The 22339-nt window shown below is 40.0% G+C and overlaps 1 protein-coding gene across 2 annotated transcripts in view; it reads right to left on the bottom strand.

Annotated features, from left to right (window-relative positions):
* The window catches only part of lamb2 (laminin, beta 2 (laminin S)), a 65466-nt gene that overhangs the window by 4602 nt on the left and 38525 nt on the right, over nucleotides 1-22339 (bottom strand). The window contains exons 12-33 of one of the 2 annotated variants that reach the window (XM_067591373.1): nucleotides 21526-21638; nucleotides 20062-20141; nucleotides 17852-17987; nucleotides 17516-17674; nucleotides 17050-17177; nucleotides 16836-16968; nucleotides 16518-16710; nucleotides 14848-14991; nucleotides 14302-14533; nucleotides 10596-10765; nucleotides 8572-8607; nucleotides 6420-6644; nucleotides 6076-6293; nucleotides 5867-5963; nucleotides 4190-4371; nucleotides 3864-4054; nucleotides 3439-3623; nucleotides 2445-2686; nucleotides 1812-2015; nucleotides 1049-1193; nucleotides 708-915; nucleotides 345-486 (exon numbers count right to left, since the gene is read on the bottom strand). In XM_067591373.1, the coding sequence (XP_067447474.1) occupies nucleotides 345-486; nucleotides 708-915; nucleotides 1049-1193; nucleotides 1812-2015; nucleotides 2445-2686; nucleotides 3439-3623; nucleotides 3864-4054; nucleotides 4190-4371; nucleotides 5867-5963; nucleotides 6076-6293; nucleotides 6420-6644; nucleotides 8572-8607; nucleotides 10596-10765; nucleotides 14302-14533; nucleotides 14848-14991; nucleotides 16518-16710; nucleotides 16836-16968; nucleotides 17050-17177; nucleotides 17516-17674; nucleotides 17852-17987; nucleotides 20062-20141; nucleotides 21526-21638 (3563 nt within the window). The remainder of the gene's footprint in view (nucleotides 1-344; nucleotides 487-707; nucleotides 916-1048; nucleotides 1194-1811; nucleotides 2016-2444; nucleotides 2687-3438; nucleotides 3624-3863; nucleotides 4055-4189; nucleotides 4372-5866; nucleotides 5964-6075; nucleotides 6294-6419; nucleotides 6645-8571; nucleotides 8608-10595; nucleotides 10766-14301; nucleotides 14534-14847; nucleotides 14992-16517; nucleotides 16711-16835; nucleotides 16969-17049; nucleotides 17178-17515; nucleotides 17675-17851; nucleotides 17988-20061; nucleotides 20142-21525; nucleotides 21639-22339) is intronic. The other variant, XM_067591374.1, reaches the window with a different exon arrangement.

The following is a 22339-nucleotide window of genomic DNA, read 5'->3' as shown; positions in this document are numbered from 1 at the left end:
CTACAAGCATCCTCTTTAAGATATGCATTATTTTATCCATTGTTAATATAGAAATACTGCTTATAGCAGCTTTAAAGTCACATTTTCACAATAGATAATGACCTAGGCATCCATCACATACATCTAGTGACTGTGTAATGTATATCATCACATAAAACATTGATTATTCAGGGTTTTTTTTTTTGGCTGGAGAATAAAATTATTTGAATTCAAGTCTGAGCACCCAGCCAATCACCGTTTGACATTGTGTGGCAGTAAAAATCATATCATCATTATTATTTTATTGCTCAGTTAACCTCTATTTTGGCCCGCAGCTTATGTTTGTTTGTTTCTTTTTTGGTTACCTGTGCCAGTCGGTCCTCAGTCTCCCTTATGTCAGCTCTGGCCTTTGCTATGGCCTTCTCTGCTGATGTCTGAGCTGTCTTAGCATCAACCAAGGCCTGTTTCACTGTCTCTGCTGTGGTCTTCACCCCCTCAGCACGATGCCTTAACAACAGCATAGCGTTATTGATAGCACGTTTTTTTAGAGAGGATAAATAAACATGGAATGCTCTTTGTGCAAATAATTCACTACACACTGTCAAGAGTAGATTTTAGGGAGAGGGAGGCAGGTTCCATTATCTCATCTCTGTATCCCTGCCCTGTTGAATTTGTGCCATTTACAACTGCCAATGCATTTGCTTTATGCCTGAATCTATTCTGACTACCTTGCCCTCTTGGCATCCAGCAGCAGCTGTTCTGCCTTGCGGACATCATCCTGTGTCTTTGCCAGAATGGCATCCACATTTGAAAGGCTGCGAACCCGTTCCTTGATTTCATCAGCAAGATGTCTGATCTGGAGGGGTGAAGCAGGGATGGAGAGCTCCAACACACGGTTCGCCACTGCCTCAATACTGTCAGGGTCTGCACCCTCCTCTGATAGAAAGACATGAGAAGTGTCAGGGTTGACACAGGATTGTTCTCAGTGAACTTGTAAAATGGCTGACACTGTAAAGAACACTGTAAATATATCATAATGTAGATGAGATGAACAGACTGTCAGACTCACGAGTGAGGAAGTCTCTGATCTGTTTGATGAGGTCTCTCAGGTCATTGTTTGAGCGCTCCACTTGGTTCTTGGTGGCTGTGGCTTTGTCCAGAGCTGCTTGAGCTTTATCCTTGGCCTCCTCTGCCTTGGTCTTAGCCTCTGCCACCTGAGTGAAAGGCAGAAATGTTTACAGAGGAGACAAAAGGCTGACAAAGAGAACTTATTCACCCAAGCTACTGTCTTTACTTAGTCTAGTCCTTACGTGCCCACTTTCACTCAACCTGTTTTGCCTATGTCCACATATGTCCCAGACTGCAGCTGCAGACTAAATTGTCATTTCAAGAGTGTAAAGTCTCCATTCTGAGTGGTTCGGTCTGTGATGTGGTCTGTTTTTCAGGTGAATGACAGTGAACAACGATGGATTTGAATAAGTGTAAACTACTGTGTATACTGGTCATGTATGTAACATTATAACAAATTTCAATTCTGACAAAAATTTAATTAAAAAATAATTACATTGTGGAGTAGGGAGGGAACATAAAACACTCGCAAATGAGCTTCAGCCACAAAGTCTTGGTGCATTCCTTTCTGCTCTAATGAGAAGTGGACAAAAAGCTTTTTTCAGCCTCCCCTACAAGGATTTTATCCCTGTATGACTGTTTAATATTGGTGCAAACAGGCAGCTCTAAAAAAATGTAGAAACAAAAAACAAAACATATACAGTATGTGCTACATACTTGAAGTCCAAAAGTACAGTAATTTCAGTTCTCCTGTGTTTCCATACCTTAGTAAAGAGTCCCTCCACCTCTCCCATAGCTTTGCTCAGCTCCTTCTCTGCGTGTTTGGCTCTCTCCAGGGCATTGTCAGCAACTGCCACAGCACCGTTACAGTTCAAGCCTCCACAGTGATGGTTCCCCTCATCATCACGGCAACCTGCACCTCCACACGGACTCTCCCCACATGGAGCATCACCTGGAGCGCCACAAATCTGTTGGGAAAGGTTTACATGTACTTTTGTACTAGCATGGAAATTATCATCATTAATGTGTTTTAAGTGTATGTGTATGACTGGGACACTTCACTCCTCTTCACTGCCTTACAAAGCCAAAAGTCAATAACTAGGTATTTGGTCAATACTGAGTTAAGACCAGAGTCAGATTTTTTTTATTGTTTGTTTTGATATGTACTCCTGCTAAAGCTAATGTAACTAGGTTAGCTTAGCAGTAATTGCTATCTCAGCTTTTCATGTGATTAGTTGTGGTTAACCTACTACACACACACACACACACACACACACACACACCACTTTCCCATTACTTGAATGTGGTGAGACAACCTTTTCATTTGTTACTCAGTTTGCTCGCCAGCCTGAAATTTTTTTTCTCACTTTCAATGCTTGCTTTCAATGAGATCAAACCTTTTCGTTGATCTTCTTCATGTCCAGGCCCTGTACTCTGGTGTTCAGATCTCCCAACGCACGCTTGTTAGCAGCATTTTTTCGGTTGAAGTCATCTTTCTTGGCAGTGATGAGGCGCTCGGTACGGCGGCGGGTGTCTGCAGATTGGCTGACTGTGCTGGGTCTGGTGGTTGTTGATTCGTTGGCTCGCCGCTCTGCATCAGAAGACTTATTGTAGGAGCTACAGATGCTGTCGTACGCACCTGCAGGAACAGAGTGGAGGAAAAGTACATTTTCACTTAACTCATTTTCAGTTAAATTCATGTGATGTTTGGAATACATTTGGAGATTGTTAAAGTCCCCCTCCACTCAAAAATATGTTTTTCTTCTTGCTCCTACAATTGAATGTTTGAGCTTCACTCTGCAGAATGATGTATGTGAGTGAGTTTGACACTAGAAGGCTGTTTTCACATTGATCTGCTGAAAGTGAGAAGGTTATCTGTGCTCATTAAAAATCTCATTTAAAGGGTTGGGCCTACAAGCATGATTTGTGACATCACAACTAGTTTGGAAGCCAATCCTAGTCCAATATTCAACTTATACAAGTGTTATGTGGAAACCTGAAACCTCAAGTGCACATACACTTTACAGTGACTTTACAGTGAAGTCGGAGACACCTTGTGTCCAGCAGTTAAACTTCTCAGATGAAATATATTTGCATATTTATAGATTCTGGAATTTTTTGAAAAACCATATCAGACACACATTATTGTTCCAAATAGAGTATTTTTATACGTCTTAATACATGTCTGGCGTGGATCTTTAAAGACTATGGATTTTTGACTCAGGGAAAGAGGATTAGGAATAATGATGTTATGTGTGAATTTTAAATGGAAAGAACCTAGAGTATGGACAGTTACAATAATTGAAAACTGGCAGCAGCAGAAATAAGCAAGGGGGTGATTAAATTAAAGATTAAATAATGTAGATGATTAGAGACAACAGTCTGTCTCACCTAGGAAGTTGGAGTTTTTTAGGATATCCAGCTGCCGATGTAGCTGCTCTGAAGTGAGGTTCAGTTCTTTAGCCTCTCTCTCCAGAGCACTGAGCTCCTTGCTTGCCTCAGAGTTGCTGTCCTGGACGATGGTTAGGTCTCCTTCAAGGCGGTTCAGGGTGTCAGTGGTCTCACCGATCTGCGCTCTATGGGACAAGACATTTGTTGGGGGGGGATGCAAATTGTAATTCTGAATAAAAATGTACTTTCATGGATAAATTGAATAAATCTGCTCTTGGGATGAAGATTGCCAATGTGGTGAGATTTTCCTCAAGTGCCATTAACTTGATACTACTGAAATAGTAAGATTGTGTGACAGAAAAAATGACTAGAGATTAATATTTTTATACTAAAAAATGTTAAAAAGCAGATGGATGTAATAGTACCTAAGATCTTCAATAAGCTCCATCAGTGTAGAGACAGCTGCAGAAGTGGCATTGCGTGCCTTGACGATATCCTGAGCTTGTGCCAGTTTCTTCTCCAGGTCCCTGAAGGCCTTCTCATAGGCCCCAGTAAGCCCAGTGGTCTGAATCTCATGGGCACGCTCTGCCAGAGCCTTAGTACGCACTGCAAGGTCCTGGTGATGAGATTAATAAAATGTATTGTGAACAGAAAGCTAATGGTTGCCTATTCACCATTCAGAATATTGAATATTTCACATTTGGTTTCTGTTGACTGAGGATCAGACCTCTTACTTTGCATGAAACTGTACCTGCACTATGCGATCCCAGTCCCCAAAGCACTGGTGACAGGGCTGGCAGTTGGGGAACTGGCCAGAGAAGCCTCTGGCACACTGGTCACAGCGGACACCTGACACCCCCTGCTGGCAAACACAGTGGCCAGTCACCAAGTTGCACTGAGAGGTCTCAATGCCACGCCAGTCACAGTCACAAGCTGGGAGGAGAGAAGAGGAAAGGGCGGGACTGCAATGACTATGGTACAACAGGACCTATTGTTTATGCATTTTTTGCATTACACAAGCCTAAATTCTACATATATATATATATGATACATTATACATATTGAATGCAATTAATAATTTCTAATGTTTCTTTATTTTCAAATATTCTGGGTTACTCTGAAAAAGGCTATGTCCAAAACATCCATATTTGATGCTATTAACAGACTGCGAGAGGCACATAAATGGAAGAAGAACAAAACCGCATTGAAAGTTTCACTGGGTGTTTTTCCAGTGTAGAATATCTCCCATTCCCCCTGAAAGTAGACATAAATATATCATATAATTACTAGGACCAGCACTGGACTACAGGGTTTGCCATGGGGTTTCAGCTGTATTTCCAGTGCTTATCTTTTATTCATTTATTTATTTTTTGTTAGAGTTTGATTCCAACATCTCTGGCTATAACACCACGTACACTCACTGAGCACTTTATTAGGACCACCTGTGCAATCTAATGCAATTACAAACAAACAGCAGCTCAAACACAACAGCGCAGTCATAAATTCTGCTTTTATGAAGCTTATACATTTTCAGTTTTTGTTGACATTCCTAACATTTTGCCTCCCTCATATTTGTTAATGGCATGGACAAAATATTAGGAACACTTTTCAGTACAATGCATTCTAGTACGCATGTAGAATTTATGGTAGAGCTGTTGTATTGTATTGCATCAGATTGCACAGATGTTCCTGATAAAGTGCTCAGTGAATGTAAATCCCACCAGCTCTGCTCCACTGGAGCAATTGAAAGGACTATGTTGCTAGCTAGCTAAACACACTGAGCACCAGGCTTTTCAAGTAGCTACCTAACTTTCTTCATAAAACTACACTAGCCAGTGCACATAATGTTAATCATCTATGTACTGTGTATTACTGTTGTAGCGTAAAAGGTCTTGTAACTCTAGCGAAAGCATTTTAAAGTGACAAGCCAACTTTCTTTGAAGTTTTTAGTTTAGTTTGACATTATGAGAAAATATATGATATGAAACAATATGATTACACACATTTACAAAATGTCAAGGATGATGCAGTGAAGTCTGAGACTTATTTCCAGTCTGGTCTTTGATGAGAGAAGGGACATGTGTGTAATAGTGTCTGTATAACTCTAATTAGCTGTTAGTTGTGCATTAGTAACCACAAACCAATTGCCAAACATTGAACATATGCTGCTTTTCCAGTTGGTAAATCAGCCCTGATGTTAGCTATAGATGTTAACACTATTTTTGGTCTTTCTCAAATGTCATTAGGTGCTCCATGTGTTCATTCATCATTTTTCTTTACGTCTATATTGATTTTTGCACTGTTCTGAGATGTAGTGAGCAGCTAGAGCACTCCGCTTTTGCATCAAGTACTTTAGTCTCTTCATCATGTTCATAACAGCTACAACACCGTTTCCTAAGAGCTTGCATTATGTCTTTATGTTTCTAACCTCTGCACTGTGTCCTGGGGTCTCCCCAGTAGTTCTCCTGACAGTCTGTGCAGGTCTTCCCTCCGAAGCCGTCACGACACTGACACTGACCTGTAAACTGTATGACAGAAAGTTGAAAAATAGAAGTATGCCACATCAATTATTGTCAATGAGTATGAAAACATATTCACACTTTGAAAACAATGACTTCAGGTCCAAGTGTCCCCTACCTCATTACATGAGGAGGTGACAGAGTTGTTGGGGTCACAGGCGCAGGGTTCACAACCCTTCCCACTGGCCAGGTTCCAGTGGTTGGGAGTGCAATGGTCACATGTCAGACCTATGACGTTTGGTAGACACTGGCACTGGCCTGTGGCACGCTGGCACACACATTCCTCACGGTCCATACACTGGCTGCGTTCAGTGCCCAGGAAGTTACATACACATTCTGACAGGCAAATAGGCAAAAAAGAAGTGCATCATTATCATGGTATTCAAATCCTGTGCATGATTGGATCTGTAAGAACAACATTAGCATGGAATGAAATGTTTTTTTGATGAACAAGTTTCTCACTCCTGCAGTTGCGTCGGGATGCATCCCCGAAATAGCCACTCTTGCAGATGCCACAGTTGGGGCCTTCAGTGTTGTAGAGGCATTTCCTGCACTCTCCGTTCTGTCTGTCACAAGCATCCATGTCTGACATGTCTATGTTGTTGTTGCACTGGCACAGCTGGCAGCGCCCTCCTGGCTGAGAGGGGTTGCCATAGTAACCCGGGGCACATTTCTCACATCGGGCACCTGAATTAGGAGAAAAAACACATAGGACTGAGAACAAGTTACAATGAGATGCACAACTACTAATATTTCTGCCATGAGTGTGGATGAAGTGCTCTACATGATATCCAAAGCTGTTTTTAGGGCGTTTGAAGCAGGAAACTTGTAGCATAACAGGAGCAGCATCAACATCTAATCTCTGTTTTAAAAAGTAATGAGGACCCTATTCATGTATTGACAGTCACTGGATTTTGCTAAGTCCTAGACTGGGGCTAAATGGTTTTCAGTGGACATGTCCATTGAAATAAACATGTTAAGCACTTGGCTTAGTAGCATGTTACTAGAATCAGTTTTGTTAATCATCACTCAGTGGGGTTTGATTGTCCAGCTCTCATTAGTTAAGTGTCATCACACCCTCAGTGGATTATACAGAACATATTATACTTTTTGATAATATAAATGACCTGTGATTCCCAACCTTTTTTGTCTGACGTACCCCCACAACATTGTCAGATGAGATCAGGTACCCCTTCATTAACACCACCTGTAGCCCTCTAAATGTGTTCTGTTGGATGGATTTTAAACCAGCTGTTACTTAACACTTTTAATTATATAAAAACTAGTGCAGTGCCCATTCAAAACATGCCTGTTCAGAACGGGTCGATTGCTTGGCCTCTGGAATTGCTGCTTCAGCGCACAGGAAAATTAATGGAGTTGATGTGAGTTGTGAATGAGTATATATACCAACAACATGAAACCATTAAATAGAAATTTAATAATTCTCAATAATTTATCTGTTATAATGAGCTCACACTTGACACTGCACTTCCTTGGGTCCCCAGCAATACACCCGCCAAGTGTGAAGTAGCAAAGAACAGACAGACAGACAGAGACTCCCTCCTTTATAGTTCTTTCTCATTAGTTATAGTTCATACACCCCTTCTGTTGTTTTTAAATTAGCAGAGTTCCACAATCTCTCCACGCTGCAGAAGAGTACCATACAGCTACAATAATAGTCAGGCAGACTACTCGAGCCTTTAGCCAGTGAGCCATTCATTTGGTTTTTTTTTCCTCTAATTGGCTGTCCCTTTATTTTCAACTCAAAAGAAGAAATACCTGGCATATTTGTGTCCAGCAGGAAGGAGCACAGAAGGAAATTAGAGAAAGAAGGAATAGGGTTGTGCTGGTAGAGTAAAAGCTCAAGTACAGGAAGGATTAGATGAGAGAAACAGAAAAAAAGAGAAAGTTAGATAGAGGACAGGAATGAAAGAGAGAGGGGGCAAAGTAGAAGTAAAAAGTAAAGGAGTAGCAGTGAATAAAAGAAGGGAAATTTGGGAAAGTAAATGTAGTCAGCTACAGTCCACTACCTCTGTGTTCCTGTACTTCCTTGTTTACTTTTGAAAGTGGGTGCCCTGTTGCTTAAATCAAAAGACTAACAGGTCTAACAGGTTATAAAATACAGTGTTTCATCTGAAAACAAGGCTGGTAAAAAAGTGACATTAGTGTACTTATTATGGCTGTATGGAATCTTTCTCCCTGGGAAATGACTGCCCAACCACCTCCCAACATCATTCATTCAGACGGGCAGTTAAACCTACTCTAAGCAGAGGAGACAGAAGCTGACCCAGACTCAGAATCAACCAACACCTGCGTACAAACCTTTCTCACCCTTTTTACTTTGACGGCACAACTGATTTGAGCAAGTGTGGGATGAAAACCATACTTTTTGACACAATCACTAAACAAACTGTTACATTGAGCCTCAGAAAGTTTTGTGGTCGGCCGATTTTAGGGAAAATTATTTGGTAATTTTGTACAAAACACAGGAAACCATTTAAATGGATTTGACATTATTTTTTGAGCCAGGTCTCAAGAGTCAGCAAGAGTGAAGGGTAGGGTTGGTGGAATATGGAAAAGGAGGAGAAGGATGGGGTCAACCATCATTACTCACACTTAAAAACGGTCGCCCCCAAGCGTTTAACAATCCCTGTGCAAGTAATACAGGGGAGGGAGAAAATGACACAGGTTACCATTCACCAGAGCCCATTGAGAAACAGTACTCTTACCTCATTTTGGTAATAACCATTGCCTTGTCATGCAAGGTAGAAGACTGGAGTTTTATTATACTTTTAGAGTTGCTCTGGAGTTGAAAATACTGTCTGTGATTGACTCAACAGGTAAACTGGAGGAGCCACATTTTTTCAGAGCACAACTTGTTCAAACATTTTGTTCATGAAAAAGTATTCAAAAACAAGACATGTGATATGTCCCAAATCCATACTACATACTAACAGTATATAGTATATACCATATACTAATCTAATATCTTTAGAGTATAAAAAATTATAATATACTAAAAAAATAAAAATAAAATAAAAAACAGAAATCAACGCACATAACTGTTTTATACTAACAGAAAATGATACATGTGCCATTGACATCAATCAACAGTGACTTCCAAATGTACGAGACCGCAAAATGATTTTCTTAAATTTTAATAGTTATGTTTTGGTGTTTGAGATGTTCAAGGAACTGTTTCACCACTATTCACAATTTCTATATTTTCCAGCTGTGAGCAGCTCCTTTAATTCTTCTATGCATTGCACTTAGAGAGACACACTCAAAAATCTGTGTTTTTTTTTTAGTATGCATTCTGACTGTTTTAAGTATACTTTATTTTTTCGCTTTAACAGTGTGAACACACTACATATGGTCAAAACATGCTTAGAAATAGTATGAAGTATGGAATTGGGACACAGTCTACAGCCATGTTAGTGGCTCTGTGAGGCTGTGTTTAGGCACAGCTGTGCTTTGAACTAAATGCTGACATGTTCACAGTAACAATGCTAATATGTTGATGTTAAGCAGGTATAATGTTTACTGTGTTCATCATCTTAGTTTAGCACATTAACACTAATTAGCACTAACAGCAAAGTACAGATTGCTGGAACTGTCATTAGTGCAGGTGTTTGGTTGTAAACACACATCTTGGCAAATGATATTTTTCGACTTGATGATTGCACTTGATGAAAAATTATTACAATTAACCCTGAGGGTAACGTTAATGTAATGAATTTTATGACAATTGATCCAATAATTGCTGAGACATGGTGACAAAGAGTGCTAGGGAATGTTAGGGGATCACCAAATGCCAAAATTTCATCAATAATTGTTGAGATATTTTAGTCTGGACCAAAGTGGTGGACCAACCAACTGACATTACCATCTATCACTAGTGCCACGCAGCTAGCATGGATAAAAAATAATGGCTGGATTTCTATTAGGTTTGTTGGGGATGTTTATGAGTCTGAAGAGGATGAAGCCTCATAATTTTGGTTGTTGGCTAAAGGTAGAGTCACAGTTCTTTTTGCATATTTGTAGGTTCATCTCAGCCACTGAGGTTCTATGTACTGTTAGATCAGCTTTTCCCTTGACAAAACTCCAGTCTCCTAAAAACAAGTCTTTATCAAATGTACATATTCACAAAATGCTCTATTCTGCTTCTTTTCATTCATTAAGCTCAAGAAGATCCACTGTGGTGAATGTGCCCTCTGGCTTGATAAAACACATTTAAGAAAAAATTACTCTTTATATATTTGGATCAAATGAGGTTTTGTAGCAATGTTTTATGACTGAAACAATGTGTATGATGAAGATGCAGCACTATGATGCTGTATAATGCACCTGTTCAGGTGTGCAGCAAGTTCAACAAGTTAAATAGATGTTCAAAATGTCATAGGTTCTGTAGAAAATTCATGAATCGTGAATCATGAAGAATTAATTTCTACAGGAAATTCATTGTAACTGCAAAGATATATCTGAGCACACCTGTGACTTGATCAGATATCACTTGCAGAGGATGAAGAGGAGGAGGGGAAAAAGAAAGCAAGAAAGCGGAAGGCAAGGATTGGTGGGGCAGGAAGGACAGAGGAAGAAATACAGCGACAGAGCATCATGTAATGGTCATAAGCTTACCTGTGTAACCCTGGTTACAGTTGCAGATAATTTGTCTGTTACGGTTGTCTTGGTAACAAGATGCTGCAAAGTGGCGTCCACTGTTGGGCCCGTCTGGACAGGGGCATGGACGACACTGACCACCGGACGCTGTACCCAAAACTGGGTTACCATAGTAACCATTGGCACACCTACAGAAATGACAAAGGAGTTTACACAGTTAAAAGTGACACTACACAGCTTGAATGACCAAGAAGCAAGGAGTCACAAAATTAGTCTCTGTTGATTAACATGTTCAAAAGATACTATTTTAAATTTGAATTTAATAATACAGAGGTGTTATTTTGTGTCTCGTATCTTTGAACTGTAACTCACCAATGTGATTGCAAACTTCAGCTAAGTAAAGACTACAAGACCTTCAAAATCTCAGATTTATTTTGCTGCTCAAACCACAGGACATTTTCTGTTCCAGACTGTCATCATGTTGACATAGTGCACACACAAGTGATCTCAGATGAGGTGTGCTGAAAATTATTCTGCTAAGAGAGATCCACAACTAGAGTAAATTACATGTCAAAATCGTGATTAAACAAAAACACATGAGGATTCACTGTGGGGCACGCAGACTGCGTCCAGTTTTCAGGTGCCGATGTGATGCACTGTGTTCCAGACACCTGGGAGGCTTGTATCAAACAAAAGAGCAGGTGCACCGCAATATCCTGGGTTTGCATCTGGCAGGGGACCTTTGTTGCATGCCCTTTCCCATCTCTCTCTCTCCTCATTTTTTGTTATATTTCTATGGTCTCTCGAATAAATGCATTCAAATGCCCCCAAAATACTAAAAAAAAAAAAACACATCAACATTTATGCTCAAGAAATGTCAATGACATAAAACATAGAGTGAGTGCTCCACACCAATATTGAGACTAGTTAACACAATTCACAAAAAATGAATTAATGTCAAAAAAACAAAAACAAAAGTGACTCATAGTATGAGAGAAAATCATATTAAATGTCTGTGATGGTACATCATCAACAAAATCAGTTCTCTATTCAATACATTCATAGATTTGATTCTAGATTGATGTTTTGAGTTACTCTTTCCATTTGACTGCAGCAGACACTTTTATAGGTCTCAAATAAAAAAGATCACTGAATCAAATGTAAACCTGAGTAAGATTTATGTTCCTTTAGTCCACTTAGTCAATAGGAAACCAAAGCGGCCCTGAGACAAAGGGTAAAATGAATACTTAATACAAAAATAAAAATGATTGCAAAGATAAACTGCTAAGTGTGAAACCTCAAATAACTTAAATTCCTCCTTCAATTAACAAAATCAAACAAACAATCGCTGCCTGCTACATTTAGCTGCAAAGTGCATACAAGAAAATTGATCACTATTAGCGAGTGATTATTATAGGCTAACCACTTTTGTTTCTTTTTCTTAATTTCTCATGCAGATTACCATCTAGTTGATATTTGTATATTTACTACATGAATATAAAGTAATGAAACGGGCAGTTTCGCTATTTACTGAATTTTATTGACTGTTTCAAAATACAGAACAGCTGTTGTTTCGCTGCTGCATCTTGTTGGCTTGTTTTTGACAGTTTGTCATAAGCTTCAAGGAGACTAAGTTTTTCATTGAGAGAAAATTAATTTCTCATTCCCGTCCTCAGATAACCAGCTCGCAGCAGACCTGTTGTGTGTTGTGCGTTAAGCTGCGGGGGAGGAGGGCTGCAGGGGCCGCAGCGAGAAAATTGAACCAGAATCAACTTTTAGAGAAACGCAACCTGTAACGCTGTATAACCCTGCCATATGACAAAAACATTAGTAGGAAGAGGGGAGGACATTTCTCTTTGTTTGATGACGTTAAAAGTAAAGTTAGGCTTTGCTGATGGCTTCCCGACTCATTTCAAAAAGACGAGAGAGAAGCAGTGGTTGAGTGAGCTAGATGGACCAGGTTGTATTTGTTTTTGTCAGGTACTCCATTGCTCGCAGCCTTTACATGACACATACTTCACTTCCTTCTTGCCCCCGGATTTGGGTCCGGGGAGGCGTCATTGCGCCATCTATGGGATTTAGCGAGCTAATTCATGTCAGGAAAAAATGGAAAACAGCATCGTGGCAAGACTGAAAAATGTGAATCGATTCTTGGAATTTCTGAATCGATTCTGAATCGGCAGAGATAGAATCGCGATTCTTATGTGAATCGATTTTTTTGCGCACCCCTAACTATTATGCATGCAAGCATATATTGTACTAAGTATGATCAAGAAAGACAATATATGAAGGAAGAACTTAGGAAGACTGGAGTTCAGGAGCTCAGTATTAAAACTTTAATGAGCCTGCCAAGTGGGTGGAGCAGTAGAATTTTCTTTGAGTTTATTAGACAGATAGGATTAATGTGTAGGATTTAATCTCTGGTCCACACTCCAGAGCAGAAGGTGGCAGTAATGCACCTAATACGCTGGTTACCAACCGCCGATATAAACCAAAAAAAAGTTGTTTTTTTTTTCCAAACAGAGTGGTACAATCTGGCAGCCGAAGTGTTTCCTATCTGTGCAGCCAAACACAGCAGCTACCCAGCGGACTGTTTCACGCCGACTTCACTCAGCTACCCAGCACCGAGCCCCGGTTTGTTATTCAGGTTAAAGTGGGAAGACGCAGTTGGTCTGACGGGTAGCTGAGTAAAGTGGAGCCTGTGGAGGAAGCACCGGGACCATCGGGGTGACACAGTCCATTGAGGGAAGCACAGTTAGGCGGCGGAGGGGAAGGCAACATATCAGCCTCTCATAATCAGCAGAATTCGCAGATGCCGATATTTCATTTTGGAGCTTTTATCGGCTGATACCAATGATGTGCCGATAATATCGTGCATCCCTACTGTACACTGAACACAACTGAACCACATGGATTAAATGAGGAAATTAATTGATCTTGTTTTCTGTGAATGTTCTGAAAAATTAATCCATTGTGTGTTTTATGATTGATCTATGATGTTTCCTAAAAAGTATGATATTTTTTATATTTTTATTATATATGCTGTGGCTATAAGACATTGATTAGACGTAAGTAACACCCAGAACCTGTCTATTAGCTGGGTGCTGGCATTTACAAAGTCTACACCACCACTGCCTCTTCTTACTCTAATGAAGATGTGCTTTGTGTCTAAACAGAGTAAGAAGACGCAGTGATGGTGTACTATTACTATAACCGTGTACTCCAAATCTCATTGCTTCAGATTCCAGTATTAACTGTCCTCAGTCTGACTATAAAGGCAAGCAGGGTTTGAAATTGACCTTGATCACTACAGGCTGCAACTGCACTCTTTTGATATTTGGTTACTGCATTTACCTCAGTATCCAAGTAAGACATCTGCTGTATAAACACCTTCTCCAGCCTCTACCTGCTGCACTCTGCTGCTGGTCTCTGTCTCTCACAACTCATTCTGGTGGCTCGTGCACATTTTAAGCTTTGATGCATCTTATTACAGTACAGTGTGTCACTCCTTGTCATTTTCATTCCCCATGAAGCTTGCTGAATGACTCCTGTTTCATTAATGGTATAATTAATGGCTGTGCACTACTGTGCGTATTGTAATTTGGCTAATTTGATGTTTTATCCTCCAAAGCCTTTAAATCTCTGTCTTCATCCTCATGTCAATATATAATATTTTATCAACTCAGTCCCATGCAGCTTGGTAACCTTCACACTGAGACATCACCTGTCACACTTGTCTCCTCCAGTGTTGTCCCTGCAGTTGGTGCAAGCTCCGGTCCTCTGGTCACACTCGTCAGCATGTCCGTTACACTGGCAGGGTCGGCAGCTGGGGAAGCCCCAGTGACCTGCCTGGCATCTGTCACAGTGCTGACCAAATGCTCCTGGGCGGCACTGACAATGACCGGTGAACTTATCACAAAGCTGAGTCACAGAACCTTCCAGGCTGCAACCGCAGGCTGGACAGAAGGAGGAAAAGTATAAGGAAGGGAGTAGGAAGAGAAGAGGAGAAAGAATCAAACACAGACACTCAAAATAGGCATAGGGGATAAATAGTTTAAAGGGCTTTGGATTTTCAGAGACAGTAGAGGGCGCTAGCAGCATAGCATAGAACTAATCAGTGGCACATAAGTTGGAAAAAGACAACCAGGTTAGGAGTGTAAACAGATGGAAAATGTTGTTATGTTCCATAATATCCTCCTTAAACAGGTCTGGATCACAAGGGAAAATGAAAATAGAAAAAGAATGCCATTATTTACTATGAATTTCTCACCTATGCAGCCTGACGGTCCAAAGCCATAAGTTCCTGGAGCACACTGGTCACAACGTCGACCGATCACATTGGGCCTGCAGCGACACTGGCCCCCGCGGACATCACACATAGAGCTGATAGACCCCTGAGGGTCGCAATTACAAGCTGGAGGAGGACAGAGAAGAACAGGTATCATGTCACTGAAACCTAATGTGTGAGAACATCCTGTACATTGACATTGACCATAATTCTGGGAATAAGATGAACAAATAGAGGCTGATGGCTAAAAACATACATGTATATATACTGTTAGGTTAACATGATTATTACTAGTTATACACATCTGCCATATTGCACAGCTTTACAGCTGAAAATGAGTGAATGTCTGAGTTCTCCTCACTTTTTGTGTAAGAAAGTAGAAACTATAATGATGCTGCAGCTAATGTGTACAGTTTTTAATATTTCAAAAGATGATAAAACTGTTTCTGGAAATATTTGTGGAACTGTGACTGGGTGTTTCTCATGGCAGCAGATGACTGACAACTGAGAGCCAGAATTGCTAAGAGATGCACTGTATATCCTATGAACGTTGATACAGTTTTTCTCCCCCTTCTTCTTGAAGCCCACATAACTTCAGAGGATAGATTCACAGTTTTTCAAGTCTGTCTTAAAACAAGTCAGGTGCCAATAAGAACAGTGAAAGAGGTTTTCCTTGCTATAATCATTCCTCCTGTTCATACTGGCTGTTAAAAGATCCTCCTCAAATGCTCTTTCAATGTAAGTGATGAGGGCAAAATCTACAGTGTGTCCACACAGTAATTTTGTGCAAAAATGCATTTAAAAGTTGATCTGAAGCTTACATGAGGCTTTAGCCGTCTGAGTTAGTCATATCAAGTGGATATCTGCCACATTTACAGTCTTTTTAGCATCAAATTCCCTCTTTGTGTTTCCTTAGACAATGTTTCCCTGTTGAGCTGCGGTGGAACTATAGTAACGAAAAGAAGGACTTTGGCACTAAACAGACTGTAACATTGAAAGATATCTACTTGATTTTACTCATTTGGATGGCTGAAGCTTCATATTAGCTTCAGATAAACTTTTAAATACATTTTTGCACAGAAGGAGGACTGTGGATTTTGGTCCCCATCACTTACATTGTAAGTGCATTATGTAGGGATGGTCAGTATGAACAGGAGGAATGATTACAGCAAGAAAACCTGTTTCAATGTTCATTTAGGCATCTGACTATTATTTTAAGACAGACTTGAAAAATTGTGAACCCGTCCTTTAACTGATTGGAAATTTAAATGTCTGTATTTGAATTTGAATGAATTATTAGCAGTTTCTATGTCTCTGAGTTCCATCTATTGCTAAAAAATATCATGTCAATACCAGGTTACCAGGTTTTCTCCACATGCAGAGGAGAAAAGTATCAATGAACAAATGGTCAAGTCAGCAGTAAGTTGAAAAAAATCTGAAGAAATTTCGTCTAGAAATTCTTCATTTCAAAATCATAATAATGTTAACTTCATTAATACAAATAATGGAGCCATGTTTCCTCCACAGGGATGTCAAAGCTGAGGGTAAGGGTCACATCAACCTGCAACCTATTTCATAGTTAACAACATAAATGTCATTCAAAGAAGGCAGAAGTGTTTTAATTAACATTGGGTAAGCCTTTTTGTACTCACGTAAGGCCCCGTCATTGATGATGGCCGACACGCTGGTGATTAGCTTAGCACAGGTGTCACTCATCAGTGGGCGGGTCACACTCTTTGCCCCCTCATGGCAGCGATACCGCTCATAGGTCTGCTTCCTGTTGTTGGAGGCTGGATCCCCTGCGTTAAACATCTCCATAGAGGAGTAGCGTGGCATCAACGCGATCTGGAGCGGTAGAACAGGAATTTATGAAATAAAGGGGAAGGATATGTCAGTGTGTGGAGTGAAAACTGCAATTTATTTATGTCAGATGCTTATTTTATAGGATTGGAAAAAGGAATTCATCTCACAGAGTCCACAAGAAGGACAGCGTTGGCTGCTCCATTCAGGATACTGTTGGCATCCTGATAGCGTCTGAACTCAAAGCGGAGGGTGTAAGTCACACCTCTTTCCAGACACACAGGCTGAGGAGGGACCACAAACCTGGAGCAAACATAGTCAGCACACAGTTTACATTCAGCGCAGAAGTGAGTATGTGATTGCACTGGAGTTTGTGCCACAAACCTGGCTCCAGCCGGCAGGGAGACAGTGAGTTTGTCATCATCTGGGATAGTGTTTCCACAGGGGCTGCTGGTAGGAATCGGCCCAGGACGAATCACTGTTATTCGCACCTCCTCCCAGTCCCGGGGCATCTAAATAGAATCAGTGTCGTATGGTTAATAGGCAGATCATGAAACAAGGGAGTATAAAGGGGGAGTATAAAATGCTTTGGAAAATGCTCAACATGTACAATAAAATACACGATCCATAGTTAATGGGATCAAACATGCACAGTAATGTTGGTTACCTTAATAGTCAGGAGGGCTTTCTGTACATGGAAGGCTGCACATAGTTAAGTTTTTCATTATGATCTGAGCAGTCCACTGTGATAGATGTAAAGATAATTTCTAAGCAAGCTTTTTTGTGCCCGATGTTTGTACTCTTGAGAAAGGTTCAGAAACGTCAGCAGAGATCATAAATGCACAAACACCTGTGACTCGTAGCGGATAAGCAGGTCATATTCCATGGAGTAGGGAATGTTGCTGATGAGGAACTCTAGGGTGCCACCCTCAGGTGCCCTGGCGAACCCAATGTCGGTCCATGTGGCAGGGCGACCTGGCTGGTGCTCCCTCGTCTCCAACACAGAACCCTGAGTATATACAGATGTATACAGCTATTAAACTTATTTCATCAATATGATTTTATATATTTCCAAACTTATAAGTAAGCAAATTGAAAAATTACACAACACCAAATGTCATAACTGTAGAAGCCATGGAATCACTCAATACAAAAGTGTGCCCATGCAGAATATGGGTTGGCTCACCTGTCCCATTTTGGCAAACTCAGCCTCATAAATGAAGTGATCCATAGCCATGAAGAAATATCCAGACTCCACCTGCATACACTGGCGTCCTGTCATGTGACTGCGGCAGCGACACTGACCGCTCTCCATGGAGCAGCTAGAGAGGACACATAGAGGAGACAATAGTTGTTATTTCACAGCTATGGTTTATATCGGAGGTAAGCAATTAGGTTCAACAATAGGCCAGTTTTTTAAATGGCCCACAACTTTAAGCAAACTCAGGCCTATACGTTTTGTTTATTACCTTTAATTCATTTAAAAATAAAACTGATATATAACATTGTTTAGGATTGTATCTGATGGCAGATGTCATTTTCCCCATTGGTAAGTGAGAGCTAACAGAGTTACAGCTTATTTTAATACTAGCTAAAAATTAATCATACGTGAATATATATTCTGTGTTGTAGATCATATTACTAGAGATATAGAGATTACTAGAGATATACTTTTTTGGTTATCCACACATGATAAACAGCGGCCTGTTTCATTTATGGTTGATTAAAAGTTCTGTTGTTATTGCCTTAGCCCTAGAAGAAAACGGAATCAACACTCCATTTTTGTTAGATTGCCACTTTTTTGTGTTTGTGAAGAACAAATCTGTTCTGGTCCACGATGCTAAAAGAATTAAAATGTAATTTCTTGTAGGTTTATTGGACCTAATTTCTGCACCATGCACTGTTTAAACAGCTTGAAGAAACCATTGGTTTTAATGCTCCTGTTCTGGGCATAGTATTAGCTGTAACAAGGTTATATTCATTGGGATTTACACAAGCTTGTTTTGTTATCTAAAGTAGATTTGTGAAAAAATATGTAAACTATATAAGTAAACTTACTATATAAGTAAAAACCTCAGCTTTCATAAGAGGGCCTAATATTTACTGGAGGGCTGGATTTGGCCCATGGGCTGCCATTTGTCTACCACTGGTTTATATTATAGCTTAGCTGCAAATGTTGGGTGCCTAGCCTTAAATCAATGATGTTAACAATTACTATTTCAATTTATATAACTAAGCCCTCTCTACTGTAAATCATAGATTAAAGTCAAACTTTCCAAAATTACTGTTTACTATTACTAAAATCATTGCTCTCTTATAACAAGACTGAGAGTCTATAGGCACACAAACAGCTCTGTGAGGCTGTACTTTGGATCAGCTGTGCTTAGAGTCAGATGCTAATGTCAGCTTGCTAACATGAAGGTACTCCATGACAAATATGCTAATGTCTAGCAGGTAATGTTCACCATGTTCACCATCTCAGTTTAGCATGTTAGCATGCTAACATTCAATAATTAGCACAAAACTGAAAGTGCAACTGATGCAGATAGGAGTGACATTACTTTTGTGGGTATTCCGTCATGAAACAAAGTAGTGAATAAATTAAAAAACTGAGCTAATGATGTCACGAGAGGAAAAGTTAAGTTACTTGTTGAGGTATCAATCTGGATTAAAGTGGCAGCTATTTTTTAGCGTGGCAACAGTGAAAAAAAAATCGGGCTATTAGTGTTTTGACTTGTACCAGTCAACACTGTCATTACCAAAAAGAATAAATATATGTTTTATTTATTTTTTCAGGATTTAAGCGTTAGCAAAAAAAAGAGACAAATGTTTGTTTTCCATTATCATCAGGGAACTAAATTAGCACATAATGTTTGAATACAGGATGTCAACCTCTGGTTGCACAAAAAATTAGGAATTAATAACATGTAGTGTAACAAATTATTGCTCCCAGAGTGGAGGCCAATAAATCTGAGCACATGAAGCAACAGCTGCTATTCTGGAGATAGTAAGTGATTTCTGAGTGTTGAGTCTTGAAAGTGATCACCATGCTGTGTAATCTCATTTGAAACAGCTTCATATTTAATGTGGGACCTGTGACTCAGGGACCTGTTTCACAAAAGTGATTTGCAAGCTCTGTTTACACGCGGATCACAAATAATGTCAATGTCATGTCTCACAAATTATTGTCACTCACAATTTGCAGATAAATTTGAAAGTCCTACAGTCCTCTTGCACACTCATGCATGTGTTCCAAGTATGGTTTTCTTTTTCTTTTGATTAGTTTACAGTGTAAAAATTAACGCAAGTGGAAATGATCTAATTTTACAAGTTGCAGCTTGAATGTTGCAAATTTGGTGAAATGGGCCCCAGAGTTGAAGCTCTGGTGTCACTCACTGGTTATCCAGGGCTCCTCCAATATCACACTCGCAGCCTCTGCAGCCATTCAAGTCATGGCTCAGGGCCCAGTGTTCTGTCTAGAAACACACAAGGACAGACAGAGGGCAGGGTGATTGACAGACAGACACAGAAGAGGACAGAGCAACAGTTAGCTCCAGACAGACATGATACATCATTCTCTGCGCTATTATAGACTGAGAGGGGAACTTCCACTGCAGTTTAACTGTCATGACTGAGTGTGAGTCATACATACTGTATCCAGCTCTCTAATCCAATAAAACAACATTCATAGCTTTGGGGCATATCATTACTGTACCATTCCTTTCAATTGACATCGTGAGATCTTCTCTTCCAAAAAGAGCTCACTTGACAATGTGAACACAGGATTTTTTACAGTCAGCAAATTTACTTTTCAACTTGATATTTTGGCTGATGTATTTGTACTTTGAGAAATCTTAAATTACAACTTTTGTGGTTTCTCCATTAGAGTTTTATAAGAATCTGTTCATTTTTACACTGTATTTGAATCAATCCAGTTAAAGTTTGTTTCACAGTACAGTGATACTGGTCTGTGACTGGCTGTTTTCTTGCTAGTCTGCTACACTTGATAACTATTTGGAAAGCCAACAAAGAAAACAGTAAGGCAGTGATTACATCAACTTTTACTCTTCAGTGAGGCAGCCTCTTTTTATGTGAAAATGGGCATTTATACTGTTTATATTACTTAATCAAACACAGTTTCACCACAATGACAATAAGGTACTTTAACTCTTCCAAATGACTTTTCCACTATTATCATTACATGATTATTTCTGAAATGAAACTTCACGGGGCTTATCAGATGATAGGATCCACTTTCCGACCTAGTCCAAGCCTGACCATTTTAGGCCTGCTGTAACCCACACCAACCAGACAAGCCTCAAATCCCTGGGCTAAATTTAGACACAGAGCCCAGACAGGAGCTCACATTCCTGCCTATACTATTCCTGGCTGACTAGGTTTGGGACAAGAGGTTGAATTAGAACAGGAAGTTGATCACAAACTAACACCTCGGGCTGCTGGGCAGGGAGGGTGAGAGGAAAATAGGAGAAAGAAACAGACAGAAGAAGAAGGGAAAGGGAAAAATAATTACGGCCCATATGGTGAAATGTAAGGGAGTCAGACGCAGTGCTTGTGTTTATATTTAATTGTATCATGTTCAGTGTCAAGTATAGAATGGTAAGAAAAAGACTCAAGGACAAAAAGATGAAAACACTGTTTAGAAGTTCAACAGTAAGGGAAAGGGATAACATATCTGAAGATATTTTGTTCACTATCATACTATCAGCAATAGGGCTTCTTGGCAGGGGCATCGTGTGAGTGATACATATAGAAAGACAGACAAAAAGAAAACGAAAGATGTAATGCCAATATTTGAGATTTTACTGTTAAGCCAGAAAAACTCTTTTTGCTCCATCTTACCAGGCACTGGTCACAGCTGCGTCCAGTGACAAGACGCTTGCAGAAGCAGTCTCCACTGACGGGGTCACACTGGGAGGTACCTGACACTGTTCCCCGATGGTCACACCGGCAAGCTGGGTGAAGGTGGGGCCACAGGGAAGAGGGCGAAATTGTTTAAAAAATTAGAGAAGTAGTTACTGCAGCACACTGAAAAGTGAGATTAGTAAAATCCTTCCCTGGCTGCTTCTGTGTCGTTGTTGTTATGATTGTTGTTATTCTGTCCCCCCCCCCCTTTCCCTCTTTCTTTCTCTTTCTCAACCCAACCAGTCAAAGCAGATGGCCGCCCACCAAAAGCCGGGTTCTGCTTGAGGTTTCTACCTGTTAAAGGGGAGTTTTTCCTTACCGCTGTCGCCAAGTGCTTGCTCATGGGGGAATTGTTGGGTCTCTGTAAATTAAGAGTACGGTCTAGACCTGCTCTATGTGAAAAGTGCCCTGAGATGACTTTTGTTGTGATTTGGCCCTATATAAATAAAAATTTGATATAAATTTTGTCTGTTATGTTAATAATGCAGGAATATACACTGCATTTTTTGTATAATACCATTATTATGGACACCATGATAATCAATTATGTCGTAAATTGTTATTTGCTGGATGATGTAAATGCAGAAAATAGCAGTGATATACTTTTTTGGCTGAAGAACCTCTGATTTCTGAAAACAAACCTACGCCCTCGCTAGTAGGCGACTAAACACAACAACTTCAAAGCAGACAACAATCTTGGTCATTGTAACATTTCTATGTTTGTGTGAGTTATACCAGAGACTGTACTCAC

Source organism: Thunnus thynnus, chromosome 6 (assembly GCF_963924715.1).
Source record: "Thunnus thynnus chromosome 6, fThuThy2.1, whole genome shotgun sequence".
In the NCBI taxonomy this organism is placed as follows: Eukaryota; Metazoa; Chordata; class Actinopteri; order Scombriformes; family Scombridae; genus Thunnus; species Thunnus thynnus.
This window is presented reverse-complemented; position numbering and strand designations above follow the sequence as displayed.